Raw genomic sequence first — 18635 nt, 5'->3', positions numbered from 1 at the left:
TGGCAGACATTTAATATTTTCTTAACGCCTTGGAGTGGGTGGAATCTGGCACCAGGGTGGCTGAACAGTGTAAAATAAAATAACTATACAATTCAATACTGAAGACAGGACAACACTACACTACATGACGTGCTATTACGAAGGCCGTCAACTGTGACATCTTGTCAGGGAACCAAATATTTGTCTGGCACAGAAGATTAAATCTAAACATTGCTTATTGTGTGGAACAATGATGCAATATAAAGTCCTGTTTGCCCTATTCAAATGATTACATGGTGCAATATCAATTTAAAATATTATTTAAAAACTCAAGAGCTGTTTATGTCCCATTACTCCGAAGTTTGTGTAACCATACCATGGTGTGTTTGAGGTCTGTAAATTATAGCTCCCTCCAGACTCTGTATGTCTGTGTTTGTTAAACCCTCTGCTGTGTCCACTTCTGTCCAGGACCCCTGGTAACAAAGTTTATAGTTCAGAGACGACCCGTTTTAATAATCCTGTTCATGCTAGAGTATATTAAACAGGAATATTGTATAGAAATCTGATATTTTGTGGTTTTAACAGAGTGAAAACACAACAAAATATCAGTTTCCCTCGAGGGTTCTTCAAACAGTGGTCGATAAATCAAGTGGTGTTTCACAGTTCATCTCTTTACCATTAGGAGACTGAAGTAATCTTTGTCCGTCTCCGGCTCAGCCCTCTCTCTGTGCTCACGCAGCTGTCAGTCTGGGTTTGTTTGCTGCAGCTTTAAAGCTACATTGTCAGTGAAGTTGTATTTCCCGTGCCAACCGCATCGAACACCAACAGTTGGCAGAGTCCACCGGCTGTCTCCCAAACACTGAGTGAGTCACAGCCTTATTGGCCAGCCTGCCTCTAACAGCTGCACACATCTGGGCAGGAAAACACATTGCAGACATGGTTGTGTGGAGTCAGAGAATCCTTGTTGAACAGTGGTCACACTGTGGTCTTGAGCCCACGTTTTGGTTTTTTTTTTTCCCCGGTACACTGAACAACCTACAAACATCCTGACCACCACCTTAAACTAAAGCCCACCATAGCTTATGCTTCAGTGTTAACTGTCTCATAACTGACTGATAACAATTTGATGTTGTCTCACATGTCATTTTAAAATAGTTTTGGTGCTCAGCTTGGATTTGTACTGACAAGCACAAGAAACTGTCAGAGAAATGCTGACTGTGATTATTAAAGTGTGTATGTCACTGTGTGGGAGGTCTCCGTAGGATGTCAGTGTGTTTACTTGTGTTCTGTAAAGATTTGTAGGTAAATATATAAATTGCCTGTGGCTTTAAAGGCTAATGACCCCTCCACCCTTCAGCAGTTTAATACACACATGCATTTTCCACTCAGCCACAGGAGCTACATGCTTTTAAAATCTGTTCCCAACATCTTTAAACAGTCTGCAAATAGCACCTCTGTGAGGCTGCACCCAGGCATGCTGCTGCTGTGAGCTAAATGCTAATGTCAGCATGCTAACTCACAGTGACAACTGTAACGTGCCGATGTTAAGCAGGTATAATGTTAACCATGTTTGTCATCTCTGTTATGGGTGTTAGCATGCTAACATCAGCACTATACACAAACTGGTTTTGTAGGCATTTAGTCATACACCTACAGAGGCCAAGAATGGCCATGCTTGCATTTTTTTTTTTTTTTTTTTTTTGAACACTGGTTTTCACAAGGTAATTCATTATGTCGCGAAAACAAGCTTATTTTGAGAAAGTGATAATCATATCATTATCAGGGGAAAACAAAAGGTTGTATCCTCTTATTTATAGTGTTTATTAGTGATCAGGCATCTTGACACCTGTAGCGTCTTATTTGTCAGATCAAGGACGACCCATTATTGATCATCACATCAGACTGCAAAGGTTAATCACAGGCAGAAATTGCATTGTGTCTTTCTGTCAGACATAACTTTCAGATCAGTCAAAAGAAATGAAGGAAGGAGGAAAGGAGTAGCCCAGCTGCAACTTCACAGGCTTTATTTGAGCAGCTGCTGGCTGAAGCAGAGAGGTGGGAGATGGTCGGCCCTTCGTGTTTGGCGAAAGCGAGATTATCTGCTCTAATGACGTAACTGTAGTAAAACCAAAAAAAGGACAGTAAACTGTTCAGTTAAGAATCCCAGTGATCCTTCTGGCTGTAATCAGGTGTGATGAAATGAACCAGACACTCATTTTTGAGTTCTCAATCATCTCTATCATTCTGTGATCTTCTCTCCAGAGTGAGGGGTCCGAACCCAGGGTGCGGGAGCCCCTCTGCATGTCAGTGTGGGTTTTCTCCAGGTGCTCTAGCTTCCTCCCACAGTCCAAACACATGCAGGTTAATTGGTGACTCTAAATTGTCTGTAGGTGTGAATGTGAGTGTAAATGGTTGTCTGTCTCTATGTGTCAGCCTTGTGATAGGCTCCAGCCCCCCCGCGACCCACAACAGGATAAGTGGTTACGGAAAATGAATGAATGAACGTCTGTTCTCAGCTTCCGTGTAAACCAAAATATTGGACAAATTGAAATTTTGACCTGATTATGTGCTTGATCTAAACTTAAGCGATCACTAAAGTTATCACAATTCATTTTGAGGAGGACATGAGGGTCTACCAAAAGTTAATCTTCGCTAAAAAACCACAAAAGTGAACCTCTTGGCGCCGCAAGAGGAAGTCAGGGGATCACTAAAGTCACCAGGGTTCATCCTCTGGGGATTATGAGACTGTATTAAAAGAATTGTCTGATGCAATTGTGCATGCCTGCTTGACATCACGCTTTAAATCCCACAAATTCTGGATGAGTAAAACCATGATAATGTAAACATTTCCAAAGAAGACAAGACGCTGAAGGATCAGAGAGACGTTGAAAGACACTTCTGTTACCAGGTAGTGAAAAGTTAGACGGATGGTTTGTCAGCGGCAGCAGAGATGGTGAGTGACTTTGTTGAGAAGCCAAATATGTGAGAGGTCTGGATGGGCCGTGAGGTGAGACATTAACCTCTCCTTGACCCCATAAGAAGAGGATTTGGACTTAAAGTGAGGAATGTGTGTGAAAGGTGAGATATCTTTCTCTTTTTACTCACTTCTTTTTTCCCTTTAAATATACAAGGGGCCGCTCTCACTGACTGTGTGTGTGTGTGTGTTGGCTGCATCCATGGAGATATCATGACGTGAAGGAGGCATGGAGCTCACTCAGTTTCCATCATGTCTCTCTTTTAAAGTGGCTCATCTGCATCTGGAAGTGATGTCATAAAGTCCATTCACAAATAAAGTCCAGACAGGATGCATGTTGAGATTTCTATATGCTCTTTTTGTATTTAAGTCTACAGGAACATTTTGACAAAACGTGTCAAGGTGCCTGTAAAAACACTGGTTCAGTCATTAGGAATGATTTATGTCTGCAGTATGTTTCCACGTTACGATGAGTCTCCTGTTCAGGGTTGTTCTCATGCCTTATGGTATGTTTAATGTTCTTACGTGAAAGCGACTTCTGTCATCTTCTACATGCTATATTTGACTCCACTACAGCTCATTTAAATATTTTAAAGCACACTCTGTTTTCAGAATAACACATTTATTTATGTTTTTCAGTGCTGCATGACAGGAAGAACACCATGATCCAAAATATTGCATGGGTTAATTGCTATACACTTAGAAAATATAGTCTGTGACAACAACCTAAACTCAAATCCAGCTTGTGTCCAGAGTTCATCAGTCACTGTCCAATCTTTACTCCCTCTCTTTGCTCCTCTATGTCTCCCTTAAGTGTTAATGTACTTTAAGTGCCCAATTATTTAGTTAGTGTGTGTACACCTTGGGTGTCTCTCCCAACAAGTGGGGGAGGATCTGGGGAACAGGAGCATCTATAAGCAGAGGGAGGAGAAGGAGGGGCGCCTCACACCAGAGGGTATATCAGACCCTCACCATCAGGGTACGTTGCCCACTCCACATCATCTGCTTTGCTCTCCTCATTCTTCTGCCGGGTCTAAAACACTTTGGGGCTTTTTCCCTCCAGGTCCGCGATGCTGGGACGACTACTACTTCAGAGCGCAGTGGTTCTTTGGCTGGTGCAGACAGTGCACACAGGGGGTGAGTGAAGTACAGAGGGGAAGGGGCCCTGCTGGGAGAGAGCCATTTAAAATGTGTGATAACCAATATCTGTTGGATTTATATTAGTTTGTGTGACTTTATGTCTGAGGCCATGAATCAGTATGATCAATTAAAGATACAGTTGCTGGCTTGGCCCAGTTGTTCAAAAGTTATCTGATTGGATGGGGTCTTGAAAATGGGTTGATCAAAAGAATAAAAGGATTTGGAAATCAAAATCGATCACATAATCCGGCCTTGGTTTTGCTCTGGATCAACCCCTCAGTATGTGTAGTGGGAGTGAGATACCTTTGATCCCCCAAAACAGTCAGGATCATCCTGATCCCAGCAGAAAGGTGGAGTCAGGGTGGATTTCAGGAACAACATGCAATCAGACATTTAATTTTGGACTTGATTTGTTACACTGATAAAGTAGATAAAGACATTATGCCGTTTTCTAACTCTTCAAATGAAAACACTTAAAGTGACTTCATGCTGGCTGTTCTACCTGTTGCTCTTTACATAGCTCAGTACCATTTAGAGCACTGGGCCCAATCTTTGGATCAGAATGATTAATGTTTTGTTATTCAGGAATCAACTAATCCATCTCACGTTGTGCCAGTTTCTCAAAGCAACACTGGATTGGATCACCCTGATTCAGATACAAACTTTTAAGGAAGACCAAATCTGGAAAATTGGTGCTTTAAATGGGTACTATATATCATAATGTTAGCAGTCTGCCAACAAACACATTGCAATTAGGTGCCACCAAAGAGGAAAAAATGAACATCTGTGAGACAGTAACTTTAGGCCTTTTAGTACAGTAAATTTACTAAAAAAAAAAATAAATAAATAAAACCAATAGTTTGCCTAATGCCCACATCATCTGCTTTAACACAGTTACAAGTGTAAAACATGAATAAATGTATATTTATTTGACTAATTTTTTTTTTCTGAAATTCACCCCCCTGCTGGAATCAGGATAATCCAAAAAAAAAAAAATATTAATAATAATTTAATGTTTTTTGTCCCTGGATAGCAGAATATGTGATTTCCAAATCTCAATCATTCTAATCCAGATACATTTTCTGAGGAGTTTAATTTGTTCGAATGATTGCAGACACATTAGAGGGCAAGATTTAGAGAAATTAGTTTCTTAATTGGATAATTAAGTCAAATGGGCCACTTTAAACCTTCTAGTCAACGTCATTGGAATACATCCAGAAGAAACACAGCTGCATTTACTGTTTATTTCAGGGAAGAAATGTGTTTCCTGTGTGTTCTGTAGAGTCACTGTGGTCAGTTATGTGTCTGTGGTCTGTTGTAGAAAGAAGGTGAAACACTTGTCTTGTGAGTTAAGAGCTGACATGTGGCCAAGGATAATGATGATGATGATGTCAGTTAGGTGGCACTAAGGAACTGCTCTCTGTCTCTGTACTGTATATCAGCCATAATTTAAGTCTTACAGGTAGCCCTTGTAAGTCTACACATTGCCTGTGTGCATCACACTGAATACCCTGGTTTTCCCTCTTGCTGCTTTTGATGGAAAGCTTTCTATAAGGGGATTGTTAGACACTGTTTTGACTGTGTTTAACAGCAACATCCAATCATCTTACTATCTGCACCATTTCTGTTCTAGATTCCTCTTTTAAAGATGACTTCTGCCAAATTACTTTGTGACTGGTTTGAATTCAAACATTAGCTCTCCACTCTTTAACATCTATATTGAAATAACTACTTAATTACAGAAGTCGACGACGACCGTGCTTGCGATATTTTTTTTTATATTCTGTCATCTTTGTCATGAGTCAATTACTTTGTTAACTTGAGATAACAAAGCTTGTTTTCTCCTGATAACAGGTCAGTGTATATAATATTTCTCTCATTTCTCAAGAAAACAAAAGGCCAGTTTCTCAAGATAACAAGATATTTTATCATGAGAAAAAAACCTGACTGCTAAATGGCAAGGACTGACCTAAATGTCATCTCTAACAGAAAGACACAAAGCAATTTCTGCTTGATTGAAGTACTGTCTGACGTGTTGATCAGAAATGGACACTTATTGAGCTAACATTTTCAGCTCCAATCAAGTGCTACAGTTGTCCCAATGCTATCTATACATGCTGGCATGGCACTCCTGACCTCTGATGAACATAAGAATTAATAAAAGTGAAACAGCCTCTTGTTTGCTCGTGATAACAGGTTGATTATTTTGTTATCTTGAGATAGCTGCATTAAATAAATAATTGCAAGCAGGGCTGTTCGCGGCTTCCATAGCTAACAGATTTCAATTCTGCAAAAATGTAAAATACCAGGGTAAGAATTTAAAGATAGTATTGAACAATTTGAATAGAAATAATTGTAGAGAAATTACTACCCTTCTCTCTGAAAAGACATCAATGTTTTTTTTTGTTTTTTTTGCGTTCTTTAAAGACCCCCGATTTGTGATAAAATACTGCACCACTGCATGCTCCAGTCTGGTGCCATTAGAGGGTCCAACCTGCTGAGAGATGAAAAAGAGACGAGACAAACGTCTTTTGGGTGCTCGGGTTTGCCTGTCAAATTTCAAACGATCATGTCAAATTGAAATCTTAGCGTTGCTCGCTGTATAGGTCTTATGTGTCCTTGGCCCTCGACCAACTTTTCTTGCGATGATGCGAAGCAGCTATATATTCTTTTCTCTTTACCAGCGGCCTCAGTTTGTGAAATCAAAGGCAGCTCGGCTGCGGTGGCAGCAGCAGTCTAAATTTAACATCCCCGTGTGAGAGGGGAAAGAATGGTTTTACTGCTTGTACACAGTCACTCCATTGACTTCTGTCGAGGCGAGGCTCGCTACTTCCCAAAAATGTTGCTCAGACTGAACTGAAGACCGGATACAGGTTTTTATAAATGAATTTAAGGACTTAAAATTATTGAGGTGGGGAGGGAGATTGAACTGTATGTTTAGCTTAAAATATATTAAATTTATTTATGTCAGGAACCAAACAAAACGCGTTAATTGCAAAAAAGAGAAAAGACACTTCAGATGTGGTTTTAGCTTCTGTTTTTCAGACTATCACTCCCTCAGCATAACAAAATAAAAACTCCAAAAATGCAAATTGGATACATCCAGTTTTCTTACCACAACTCCTTACTGTAATACACTGACATTTTTATATCTCCACAACTTCACAATTTGCCTTGTTTTTATAATTAGCTGCTGTGTTCATCCTAATCAGGCTTGATTCCTGCCCTGTGGATTTAAGATTAATACCCCCAGTGTATAAGATGCAAAGTTAAATGCTTTTCCTTTTATGTAACAGCAGTAACCTTACAGAGGTTTAACATGACGTGTGCTGTGTTTAAGGTTATGGTGCTGCAGCTGGAGTATCCAATGGACATGGGCCGCAGCCTAATGGTAAATCCATCACACTCTGTTCATGTTCTGTCTTTATGAAAAATACAAGTTATCGCATCTGGGGGATTTTTACACAAGCTGAAGCTTTTGTTCACAGCTGTCATGTCATGATTTTTCCAGGAAGAAAACTCCACAATGGTGGAGGTGTAGGACGAATGCTGATGCCATCAAAAGGTAAATTAAAAGCAAATATCTCCAGCCATGAATCCCTCTGTTCCTGACAATATTTTAATTAATATATATATTTCTTTAGGTGTGGGTCAGGTGATGGGTGCTCAAAATGGATACGGCGGATATCCCACCAAAGGCATAGGTTAGTTACATAAATCTGATTTACAAAGATTTTTCTGATGTTGTGCTCAGGCAATGACTCAGCAGTTGACGTTGATTTAATGTAAATGGAGCTAAATCTAATGGTGAATTTGTCTCTGCACCATCAAGTGCAAATTTAGAGCATACTCGTAACTTTCTCACCATACATCTAATGTATTTAAGGCTATGGTGCAGCTGCTGGTGGGACCAATGGAGGAGGGACAAAAGGTAAGTTCAGCTATGTGCCTGTGTTCACTCTGTTTTACTAAAGATGAAATAAGACGAGATACACCTTCATTGATCCACAGTGGGGCAATTTGGTCGTTGCAGTGGTACAGGGTTGTTTATGGCCATACCTCCCTGAATACGTCTGATCTCTCCCTTTGTTAGAAGCTAAGCAGGGTTAGGCCGGGTCAGTACATGGATGATAGACTGCCTGGGAATACCCAGTGCTATAAGCTGCCTTCTGTTGCTGCCTCTTGTGAATTAGAATTGGTTCTCCGCTGACTTATTTGATTAAATACAGGTAAGATAAATAAAAGTACAGAGATAAATGCAGATAAGTATGGAAAGTAACAAATAAATAGTCCGAGAAACATAAACTGAAATAAGAATACAATAAAAACAAGTATTTGGAGACAAAATGACAAGGTAAAATGACAGCGGTGTGATTAATAGAGGCAACGTCAACAAGCAAACAGCATACACCAGACTAATATATGATATGATACAGTAATGGTGCTTTGTTTTTGTCTGTACTGATAGAATAGAATAAATCATTAACATAATATAGTTAAATATGATATTATCAGTCCGTAAAAGTTAACAGATCTTTTGGTTACGTTTTTCCATTTCGTTTTGAAGGCTATGGAGCAGCAGCGGGTGTAACCAGTGGACAAGGTGGTAAACCACAGGGTAGGTATTTAGGTATAATAACATTTTAGGTCTACGTGTAAAAGCCCAGCTAGGGACAAGAGCTGAACATTAGCAATAGCTATCAACTCTCTGTGCAACACATCAGTCCCAAACTGTGTTGGAGCTATGTTATATTGCATTATCTCTTTAAAATAAAATAAAACAAACTAAATAAATACAACGTGGACCTCAGATTCGGAAAAAAAAAATTGCAGGATTTGGCAGCAAAGAACTAACAAGTGGATATCAAAGGCTGTTTTTTTCTGACTGTACTGCAGCACACTTTACAAAGTGTTTAAACTTTTGTTTGGTTTGTTTTGTTTCTAATCTAGGAGGAGATCCAGCAGTTTTACCGAATGGAAATGGAGCAAAATCTAATGGTAGATATTACGTGCACCAGTTTGCAGCTAGTTTACAAAAGTTTAAATAATGTTTTTTTGCCACAACGTTGTCACACTGTGATCTTTGTTGCAGGATATGGTGTTCAAGCCGGCCCAACCAATGGACAACAAATGAAAGGCAACGGTATGAAACATATATTCACACTGAGCACACATCAATACTTTTACACACACACACACACACACACACACACACACACACACACACTGAACAACAGTGTGTTCAATTTTAAATTTCTTTGTTGCAGGCTATGGTGTTCAAGCTGGCCAAACCAATGGTCAACAAATGAAAGGCAACGGTATGAAACATGTCTTCACACTGAGGACACACTAATACTTTCACATACAAACACACACACACACACACACACACACACACACTGAACAACAGTGTGTTCAATTTTAAATTTCTTTGTTGCAGGCTATGGTGTTCAAGCTGGCCAAACCAATGGACAACAAATGAAAGGCAACGGTATGAAACATGTCTTCACACTGAGGACACACTAATACTTTCACATACAAACACACACACACACACACACACACACACACACACACACTGAGCAACAATGGTGTTCAATTTTAAATTTCTTTGTTGCAGGCTATGGTGTTCAAGCCGGCCAAACCAATGGACAACAAATGAAAGGCAACGGTATGAAACATGTCTTCACACTGAGGACACACTAATACTTTCACATACACACACACACTGAGCAACAATGGTGTTCAATTTTAAATTTTTTTGTTGCAGGCTATGGTGTTCAAGCCGGCCAAACCAATGGACAACCAATGAAAGGCAACGGTATGAAACACTTCTTCACACTGAGGAAACATGAATAGTCACACACCCACAGACACACCGGGCAACAACACTTTGATTTAAATCTTTGTTGCAGGCTATGGAGCTCAAGCTGGCGGTTACGGCGGACAAGCAACTAAAGGCATGTTAAATGTGATGATGTATTAGAACAGATTTGGTGTTCAGTCTGATATGCTGATGTGTTGTATGTAACACGTATATCACAATTTCTATGTTACATAACTATTTGGGATTCACCTCAGTTTGTAAAAAAAAAAATAAAAAAAAATTGCCGTACTCAAGCAGACAGAATCTAACTACTTGGCCTCACGAATATATCTGCTCATGATCATTTAAGGAAGCATGTGGCAGATGCTGAGATGCATTTAAACACACACAGTCTCTTTAATCTCCAGGTTATGGAGCACCAAATGGAAACAGCGGCCTTTTTAATGGTAAGTCCACAGGTTCAATCATTTTATGATGACAGACAGTCCTCTGCACATCAACTTTAAACTGCACATCAGTGCTGGATATTTATTTAATATTTTTGACGTCATTTTACTGTATAGTGCCACATTTCCCACCGAGTCTCTTGGTTTTTGTTTCTCTTATTGGCGTTTAGGTTACGGTGCTGCTGCTGCTGGTGCTTTAGGTGGGAATGGAGCTAAACACACTGGTGAGTCTTCATTGATAATTCTCATTAACAAACAATAATGCTAATTAAAGGAAAACAATGTCTCTTAATTATTTACTTGAAGATTTTACATCAGATAAATTTGCAGTTTAGGCCTGCAACTGACATTTTATATTTCATCATTTATTATATATTATTTTCGTATTCATAAATTAAACACTTGACAAAATATTAAAAAATAATTGCAAATGGTTATCATAGATTACCTGTGCAATAATTCGTATCATGTGTTTTTATATAATATATAGTTTGTGCCTTTTTAGAAAAAAAGTGTATATCTTCATATCCTCTGTTTTTATGCTGCTCTTCTGACAGTTCTTGTCCTTTTTCCAACTTACCTATACTGTCCTGTGAAAATGGCAATAAATACATCTAAATGAATGTAATGTTACCAAACTGCAAAATGACAAGCAGCACAAAAACATCTCATTTCTAAAACTGTATAAAACTTACCTGATGTCAAATACAGTTACAGCCGACTGATTGGGTATCTAATGAAGGCATGTTTTGGAAGTTTTTGCTCATTACTTTTTTATGATGATGACTAGAGAGAACTTGATTGTGTTTATCCATTTGTAGGTAATGGAGCTGCAGCTGCTGCACATAATGGACATGGAACTAAAGGTAATGGTAGCTCTGATGGCACTGTGGTAAATGTCTGTTTGTCATAAAGACGGCATTAACTACAGCAAACAGAAATTGTCAAGATAAAACAGAAGCCATGCAAAGCAACAAGCAACAACAGAGCATCAGTACAATACAACAACACAAAAGGCTCTACCACTAAGCCACCGACGCCCCTCATTGGTGCCTTTTGAGTTCACTTCAATGTTCAACTTGTTCAGTAAAAAATGTTAGAAATAAATCTCTTTCTTTTGCCTTTTACTTCAACAAGCTATTTGTTGCACTTAAGCAAAATACAGAAAGCACCATGGCAGAGCTGAGCACACTTTTGTGTCTGTTTATCTAACGCAAGTTAAGTTGTCATCGAAATTTAATGTTAATGTCAATATTTTCCTCATATCATACAGCCCTAATTCCCATGTATGAAGACATTAGCTGCTTTAGAAAGCCTGTTTCTGCACCGTACACATCTTTAAAACCTATCTGGAGTTACTGTTGATCAGTATTAAGCTGTAATGTCAGCAACATTTTGCACTGAGTTCATATTCCTACTGTGTTGTTGAATTAAATTTCTTTTTTTGCTAGGCTATGGGGCTGGAGCTGGTTCACCTAATGGAAATGGGGCTAAAACTAATGGTAATATCTGCAAAAACTGAACTTTAAACCCATATCAAGGTAAATAAATGTGAACAACATCACATCTTTGAATATAATAATCCTTCTTTAGGTCAAGGAGCAGCAGCTGGTCCATCCAATGGGGCAAGACCTAATGGTAAGAGATTGATTACATTGAAATGGAGGTTTTGTGACACAAAACATGTTTGTATATTTATGTAACTAAGCATGTACAACCTGTGCTTTAACAGGACATGGGGGAGCTGGTAGTAAACCAATGAAAGGATACGGTCGACCACCGTACGGCGCAGGTATCTCATCTTCTACCTTGTTGACCAGATGATCATAATACTCACTTTGACACATTGATACATGTGTGTTTCTGTGGCTTAAGGTCCAGGTGTGGGGATTGGAGCCTCCAGAGGTCTGGGTGTACCTCAACTTGCCAGGCACCAAGGCAAGTGAAGGTCATGACACAGATCTGAGGTCACTGCCTAACACACCAGTAATAATGTCTGTATTTGTTCTTCCAGGATATGGAGGTAATGGTTATAACGGTTATGGAGCTCAGCCCATGGGAGGTGAGTCATACATAAGTTAGCCTGTAGTGATGTCACTTACGGGATGATTAATAGAATGCTGTTTGTTAATATGAACATGTGTTCACTTTATAGGCCACATGGGTGGTTATGGCAGCGCTGGTTTGGGTTTGGGACCTCGGTATGGAAATGGAGGAATGAAGGGGCCGAAGCCTGGTGGGTGTATCCCTACTGTCAAGTCAATATTATATAGCTATATTTGTAGATTACGTCTTCCCTCTCTGAACCCTTTATGATTATTTTCAGGCTATGGTGCTGCAGCAGGTGTTGCCAATGGACAAGGTGCAAAATCAAATGGTAATAAATATCGTATCCAACATGTCAAGTCTATCAATAAAAATTTTAAAATAATCTAAAATCATTGTGCTGTAAAATTCAAAGGTTATGCTGGAGCCAGAGCCCCTAATAGGAATGGAGCTGTGCCAAATGGTGGGTCAGCATGCATGAAATTAGTATTAGTATTAGTATTAGTAGCAGTATTAGTATTATTATATTCACAGTATAATGCTAATTATTCTTGCTGTTTGTGAAACTATTAAGGTTATGGATACCCAAGTGGTGGAGCCACCAAGCCAGCAAAACCAGGTAAACACGGAGCCAATTACATGTTTGTAATTATGTTCGAACCTTAGTATCACCTTTCTTGAGCTAAGGAGACTTTATTCATCACTATTCCTTGAAGAATATTTAAAGCATTGTCCATCTCTTGCAACAAGTTGTTGCATACTCAACATAATTTTGAACATTTTTTTGGGCTTTTGCCTTTATTAGATAGGACAGTCTGAGTGTGAAAGAGTGAGAGAGAGGGGATGACATGTAGCACAGGGCTGCAGGCTGGAATCGAACTCTGGTCCACTGCGGCAAGGACATTGCCTTTGAATATATGGGACGCCTGCTCTACTCACTAAGCAACCAGGCACCCCACACTTAACATAATTTTAATAGAAAGCTTATAAAGCTTCAAAATCGGGGGGGAATGACATCATTTTCAGGGGAAAAAAATAACTACTACTTTTATTTGTTTCAGGTTATGGCAATATTCCCAATGGGTATGGCACCAAACCCAATGGTAGGACTCTTACTTCTTTTTCAAATTTATTAACAATACAAAACTGTTTTATTTTGATGACAATGCAGTCAGAAAATTAAGTAATTTGCTTTCATGAATGTGTTACAGGATATGGAGCCACCAGAGGAGGTGCTATGAGACCTCAACCAGGTAGCACTTATAGTAAACATGTCACACACAAAAACATCACATTCAAATAAGATATGGATGTTTTTGTAATGTTTTTTTTTTTTAATTATAGGTTATGGAAATGGAGCTGTTCCTAATGGATATGGAGCTAAACCCAATGGTAACTCATCTCATTTGGTGTTTTATAAATGTTCCTCATGTAGATAAATGTCCTTCTTTTTCAGTGGGGTTATATATTTATGCAATGTTATGTTTGACCCGAGGTTATGGAGCTGCAGCTGGAGCTGGAGCTGGAGCAGGTGTTACCAAAGGCTATGGAGCCAAACCCAACGGTGAAACCCAATGTTAAAATACACATCTTTATTTACAGTAATTCATGGTTTACCACTATTATGTATGGAAGATTTTAAACGCCCAAAATAACACAAGTCGGAATAAAAAAAGTAAAATGCAATGCTCACTGCTGTTATGTATATGTCCTTTTTGTATATACCTTTCTCACTTTGTCATAATTAAATTATGTTAAAAGGCAAATGAATCACTAATTAGCTTTAATATTTGGTTCCGCCCCTGAGTTGTGATTGGACAGTTGCATCTTCCATTTAGCACCGGCAGGTCTATGCTGCTCTCTGCTGGACTGAAATATAACACACCAAGGCTAAATAAATAATTGTCCTTTTAAATCTACATTTCTCAATTAATTATGACACAGTAAATGCAAATATAAAAAGCTAAAACATACATAAATGTGAATAGTATCTCATTTTATTTATTTATTTTGTTTTGATTTAGGCATTTTTAGATCGTCCATATTTACCCGCCTTGCCTACTGCTTGTTGTATTTTCTCTTAAGGTCATGGAAATGGTGCTGCGCTTGGTGGATATGGAGGTAAACCCAATGGTAAGTTCCTGCTATGCAGTGTAAAATTTAATTTATCATTAATAAGCTCTGAATTTAATTCATCAGAGTTAATCTGCTGTAATCTCAGGATACGGAGGCTCAAAACCACAAACTACCAAAGGTGTTGGAGCAGTGTCGCCCAGTGGAGGTGCTAAATCACTCGACACAGGTGAGACTTCTGCGTAACTCACACATGCAGTGTTTGTGATATCCAAACTGAACCACCATGAGCTGTGCCATTACGCTAGTTAAAGGAAGGCAATAATTGTATTTAAAAAAACAATGCCTATAAACTTCGAGCTTCCTTACGTCTTAGTTTTTCTTTTAACATTGATTTTGGCAACAATTAAATCGTAGGCAACTGGACTTTGATTTTGTCTAGAAGACGTTTCGCCTCTTATCCAAGCGGCTTCATCAGTTCTCAACGCATCGGTCTGACTAGTCCTCACTAGTCTGACAAACAGTGGAGTAAGACTCAGGTTTTTAACCTCTGTGGAGGTGTACACCCACCACCCTCATAAGACAATACTTCGTCAGTGGAGTTTCACTGGACCATTGTTTGGGTCAGGTGAGTCACACCCAGACCGGATGCGTTGAGAACTGATGAAGCCGCTTGGATAAGAGGCGAAACGTCTTCTAGACAAAATCAAAGTCCAGTTGCCTACGATTTAATTGTTGCCAAAATGGAATTGACCTGGATAAATGAGAATATCCACAGACTTTTAACATTGATCTGCAACTCATATGTTAACAATGCCTGCAGTGGTTATTGGATTCAGGATTTTGTTTATGAAAATGTGTTTCACAGGCTATGGTGGTCCTGCTGGTGTACCTAATGGACAGCTGGCTAAAGCAGCAAATACAGGTAAATGCTCCTGTACATGCACATGTTATGTGTCATTGTTACATTATATGTTTACTGTTTAGCTCAACCAATGTTTTAAGTTTTACTGTTACTTGTTTTTCCATTTTTTCCTTTTAAATGTGCTTTCGTTTGGTTTCCAGGCTACGGCATGATGCCAAATGGTGCAGGTGTGTCCAATGAAAAGGGCCTAAAAGGTGGAGCTCTCTCACCTGAGCAGCCGAGTGCAACACCAGAGGAGGCTGCTGCACCCCCACCAGCAGTAACTTACGGTGCAGCACCTGTTGCCCCAGAGCCGACGAGTGGTATCCTTGTTATGGTGACACAAGAGAAATATCAAAAGCTGCCTTCACCCGTGCCACAAGGAAAGAGCTACAAACAGACACCACTAATCCCTCAGGCTACACCAGAACCAGCACCAGCCATTCCTCAAGGCAAAGGCCCAAAGCCTGCATTTGAACCCGCACCTGAACCACTGGGCAAAGCTCCGAAAGCAGCCACATCTGGAACTGCACCAGTAGTTCCCCACACTGACCCAGCACCAGAGCCGGAAGCAGTCCCCCATCAAGGCAAGTACCCTAAACATGACTCTGTACAGTGCTGCACAGAGAGATAATTTGCTTTTTAATGCTGCGTTCACACTGCGAGCGACACAGCAACAGGCTGCAAGTTGTTTTCAATAGAAGCCATTGACATAAAGCTACAAATTGGCACCCAACACTTGTCACTGCTGACGGGCGTGACATGCTACAAATGCAAGTTGAGCTGGCCTCAACTTTTTTCACCGCTCCAATGACACGGTGAGGCATCGACAAATCATATGGTTTGTTGTTCTTATGGTACTGTGTTATTTAGCTATCAACTTGGCGATAATGAAGCTTGTAGCTCTGTGGTGTGAACTCAGCATTAGAGAGAACCACATACTTCATTTAATTTTACATAGAACAAATACTCTGTAAGTCCCTTTTACTAATCTTAATTGTTTTTTTTTTAAGATAAATATGGTGTTGATATTAAGTCTTTGTTGCTACTGATGTCACTAATTATTTTGGTCTGGTCTTCACAAAAATTTAATGTCCAAAAAGCATCAGTAAAGTTATATTGTTCAACTTATAACAAAACTGCCACTGTCTCATCAGCTGTTTTATGTGCAGTTATATGTTACAAATCTACACTTGGATTTTAAAGTTCTCACCAATTTATGGCCTTAAAAACCTGCTTTAGATGTTATCACTCGATTGAATGACCAATATCAATGGTTATCAGCCTCATAGAAAAGGGTTAGAAGGGGTCTGCTACACCTACTGGTGGGTGGCGACCTCTAGTGGCCTTTCTACAGTAGTTTCCATGGAGCAAGTAAGTCCAAACAAACATAGGACTTTCACCCAGGAGACTGGGGTTTCTATCTCATGTGAAACCAAAATTCAGTGCTGACTTATTGAAATTGAAATACATAAGATATTCACACTACAACACGTTATGCAACAAACATAGCTAATTTAACCCAACCCATTTTTTTCCAAACCTAACTACATAGTATTGGCGCCTAAACCTGATGACACTACAAGTAAACCCTAAAGAAACTGCTCCGGGTGACAAATGATAATGGGCATTTCGTGGGCTGATAATGGCCCTCTGAAGCTACTAGAGGGTGTAGCAGGCCCCTTCAAACCCTTATCTATGTGGCTGATAACAGCTCCACTCCAATCCAGTGGTATCTTTTGAAAAGTGTGCCTTAAATGACAAAAGCTAGACACAATTGCTTTTACTTCAATATAATAGTTTGTTTTAAGTGAAAAGATTAAAACCCCTGATTATAGTGGCTTTGCATCTCAGAGACTATGGCAACCAAATTAAAATGTGTATTAAGATATGTGCATCTTTCATATGTTCTTACTGAGTATTAGCATACTCTGTATCTGCCATTGCTTAGCATGTTTCCCACTGTTGTAATATTATAACATTGAAATAAAGCAACAGAATGTCACTGTAGTTTATTAGAATTCAAAAATGAATTGTGTACTGTACATTTACATATGGCAATGGTGACAAAGTTTGTTGCGTGCTCAGTGAGCAATGAACCACTGTACAACTGATGGAATTAAATATGTTTGTTTTTTTTTAAATTGACAGCAAAAGAAATGTAAAGTAAGAGAGTATGATGATGACTCTGCTATTTTCTTGAAACTTAACTCTAAAAAATCTTGTTTTCATGAAACAACTCAGATTCTTATTGAAGAAACGACAAATCATTTTATGGCAACCATAGTTGCATGGTGTTAAAAATAAGAGTACAAACTGGTGCTATGACTGCATGTACTGTATGTCAGTTTAATGTTTTATAATATGTTGTATATTTCATTTATATACCCCGTAGTTTGACTGTGTATATACATACTGTATGTGCACCTGAGTTAAAATGTTGCATATTGTCATGTTTGTCCAACTCAGTCTCACTCTGAAGTCGTTGAAATCCAGCACGTGGGCAGTGACTTGCTGCGTCAGACAATGACGAATAAAGCCATCCTAAACGTCGGCATGATACACAGCCAGTCGCCGTTATAGTGTAATGGTGCTTGGCGGTGTCAGGGGGAAATGTGGCGGGACAAGAACAAAAGTTAAAGCTGCGAAAGTCCGAGTAGGGTGGACAGGAGGGATGGTGGATGGGTCCAACAAACACAGATGAGAGTGGTGTTCTCTCCCCTTAAGATTATAAAGTCAAACCCTGTTCTTTCTACCAAACCCTGACCATGTTTTTGTTGCCTAAACCCAACCACATGTGTTAGTTGTTGGAGGGGGGAAAAAAAGTCAATTTGCAGCGTTTTATTGACGTAATCTGTTTATTTTGAAAATTACTTAAGTAAACGGTAAATTTCCTGTGAAATGGAAGTGTATTTTGAAAGATGACGATGCATGTAACGGGCAGAACTTGACACGGTGTCCCAGTACGCACCCAGGGTACCTTTCACATGGAAAGTCCATAACCAAACATCAATATGTGATGAGGACAGAGTGAGAATATGTTGGTTTTTCCACAGATGTGCATTTTTAATGTGTAAGATCATTAGCAGGAATAATTTGCAAAGGTATGTTAACAACAATGTTGATGAAACGTATGACCTCTAGGTTATGTGACTGGAAGTGCTGTGCCTGAGCAGAACGGTGCAGAGACAGACGTTGTTTTTGGGGTAGAGAGCACCAGTGAAGGGGACGCTAACCCCGAAAGCA

The 18635-nt window shown here is 39.3% G+C and overlaps 1 protein-coding gene across 9 annotated transcripts in view; it reads left to right on the top strand.

Annotated features, from left to right (window-relative positions):
- The first annotated feature begins 1876 nt into the window (after positions 1-1876).
- cmn (calymmin) overlaps positions 1877-18635 on the top strand; it is a 28108-nt gene continuing 11349 nt past the window's right edge. For 5 of the 9 annotated variants that reach the window (XM_049564414.1, XM_049564416.1, XM_049564419.1 and 2 more), the window contains exons 1-33: positions 1877-3932; positions 4017-4090; positions 7434-7484; positions 7605-7658; positions 7738-7797; positions 7980-8024; positions 8661-8711; positions 9044-9091; positions 9186-9236; positions 9361-9411; positions 9534-9584; positions 9864-9914; positions 10009-10053; positions 10328-10366; positions 10537-10590; positions 11188-11232; positions 11818-11868; positions 11960-12004; positions 12099-12158; positions 12242-12304; positions 12381-12428; positions 12522-12602; positions 12693-12743; positions 12828-12875; positions 12987-13031; positions 13474-13515; positions 13624-13665; positions 13757-13804; positions 13908-13976; positions 14498-14545; positions 14634-14714; positions 15354-15410; positions 15551-15976. In XM_049564414.1, the coding sequence (XP_049420371.1) occupies positions 4024-4090; positions 7434-7484; positions 7605-7658; positions 7738-7797; positions 7980-8024; positions 8661-8711; positions 9044-9091; positions 9186-9236; positions 9361-9411; positions 9534-9584; positions 9864-9914; positions 10009-10053; positions 10328-10366; positions 10537-10590; positions 11188-11232; positions 11818-11868; positions 11960-12004; positions 12099-12158; positions 12242-12304; positions 12381-12428; positions 12522-12602; positions 12693-12743; positions 12828-12875; positions 12987-13031; positions 13474-13515; positions 13624-13665; positions 13757-13804; positions 13908-13976; positions 14498-14545; positions 14634-14714; positions 15354-15410; positions 15551-15976 (2068 nt within the window). In that variant the 5' untranslated portion in view covers positions 1877-3932; positions 4017-4023. Of the gene's footprint in view, positions 3933-4016; positions 4091-7433; positions 7485-7604; positions 7659-7737; positions 7798-7979; positions 8025-8660; positions 8712-9043; positions 9092-9185; positions 9237-9360; positions 9412-9533; positions 9585-9743; positions 9765-9863; positions 9915-10008; positions 10054-10327; positions 10367-10536; positions 10591-11187; positions 11233-11817; positions 11869-11959; positions 12005-12098; positions 12159-12241; positions 12305-12380; positions 12429-12521; positions 12603-12692; positions 12744-12827; positions 12876-12986; positions 13032-13473; positions 13516-13623; positions 13666-13756; positions 13805-13907; positions 13977-14497; positions 14546-14633; positions 14715-15353; positions 15411-15550; positions 15977-18635 lie in introns of those variants that run through there. The other 4 variants (XM_049564417.1, XM_049564415.1, XM_049564420.1 and 1 more) reach the window with 4 other exon arrangements.

Source organism: Epinephelus fuscoguttatus, linkage group LG20 (assembly GCF_011397635.1).
Source record: "Epinephelus fuscoguttatus linkage group LG20, E.fuscoguttatus.final_Chr_v1".
NCBI lineage: Eukaryota > Metazoa > Chordata > Actinopteri > Perciformes > Serranidae > Epinephelus > Epinephelus fuscoguttatus.
Note: the sequence above shows the minus strand (reverse complement) of the source record. Positions and strands in the feature narration are given on the sequence as shown.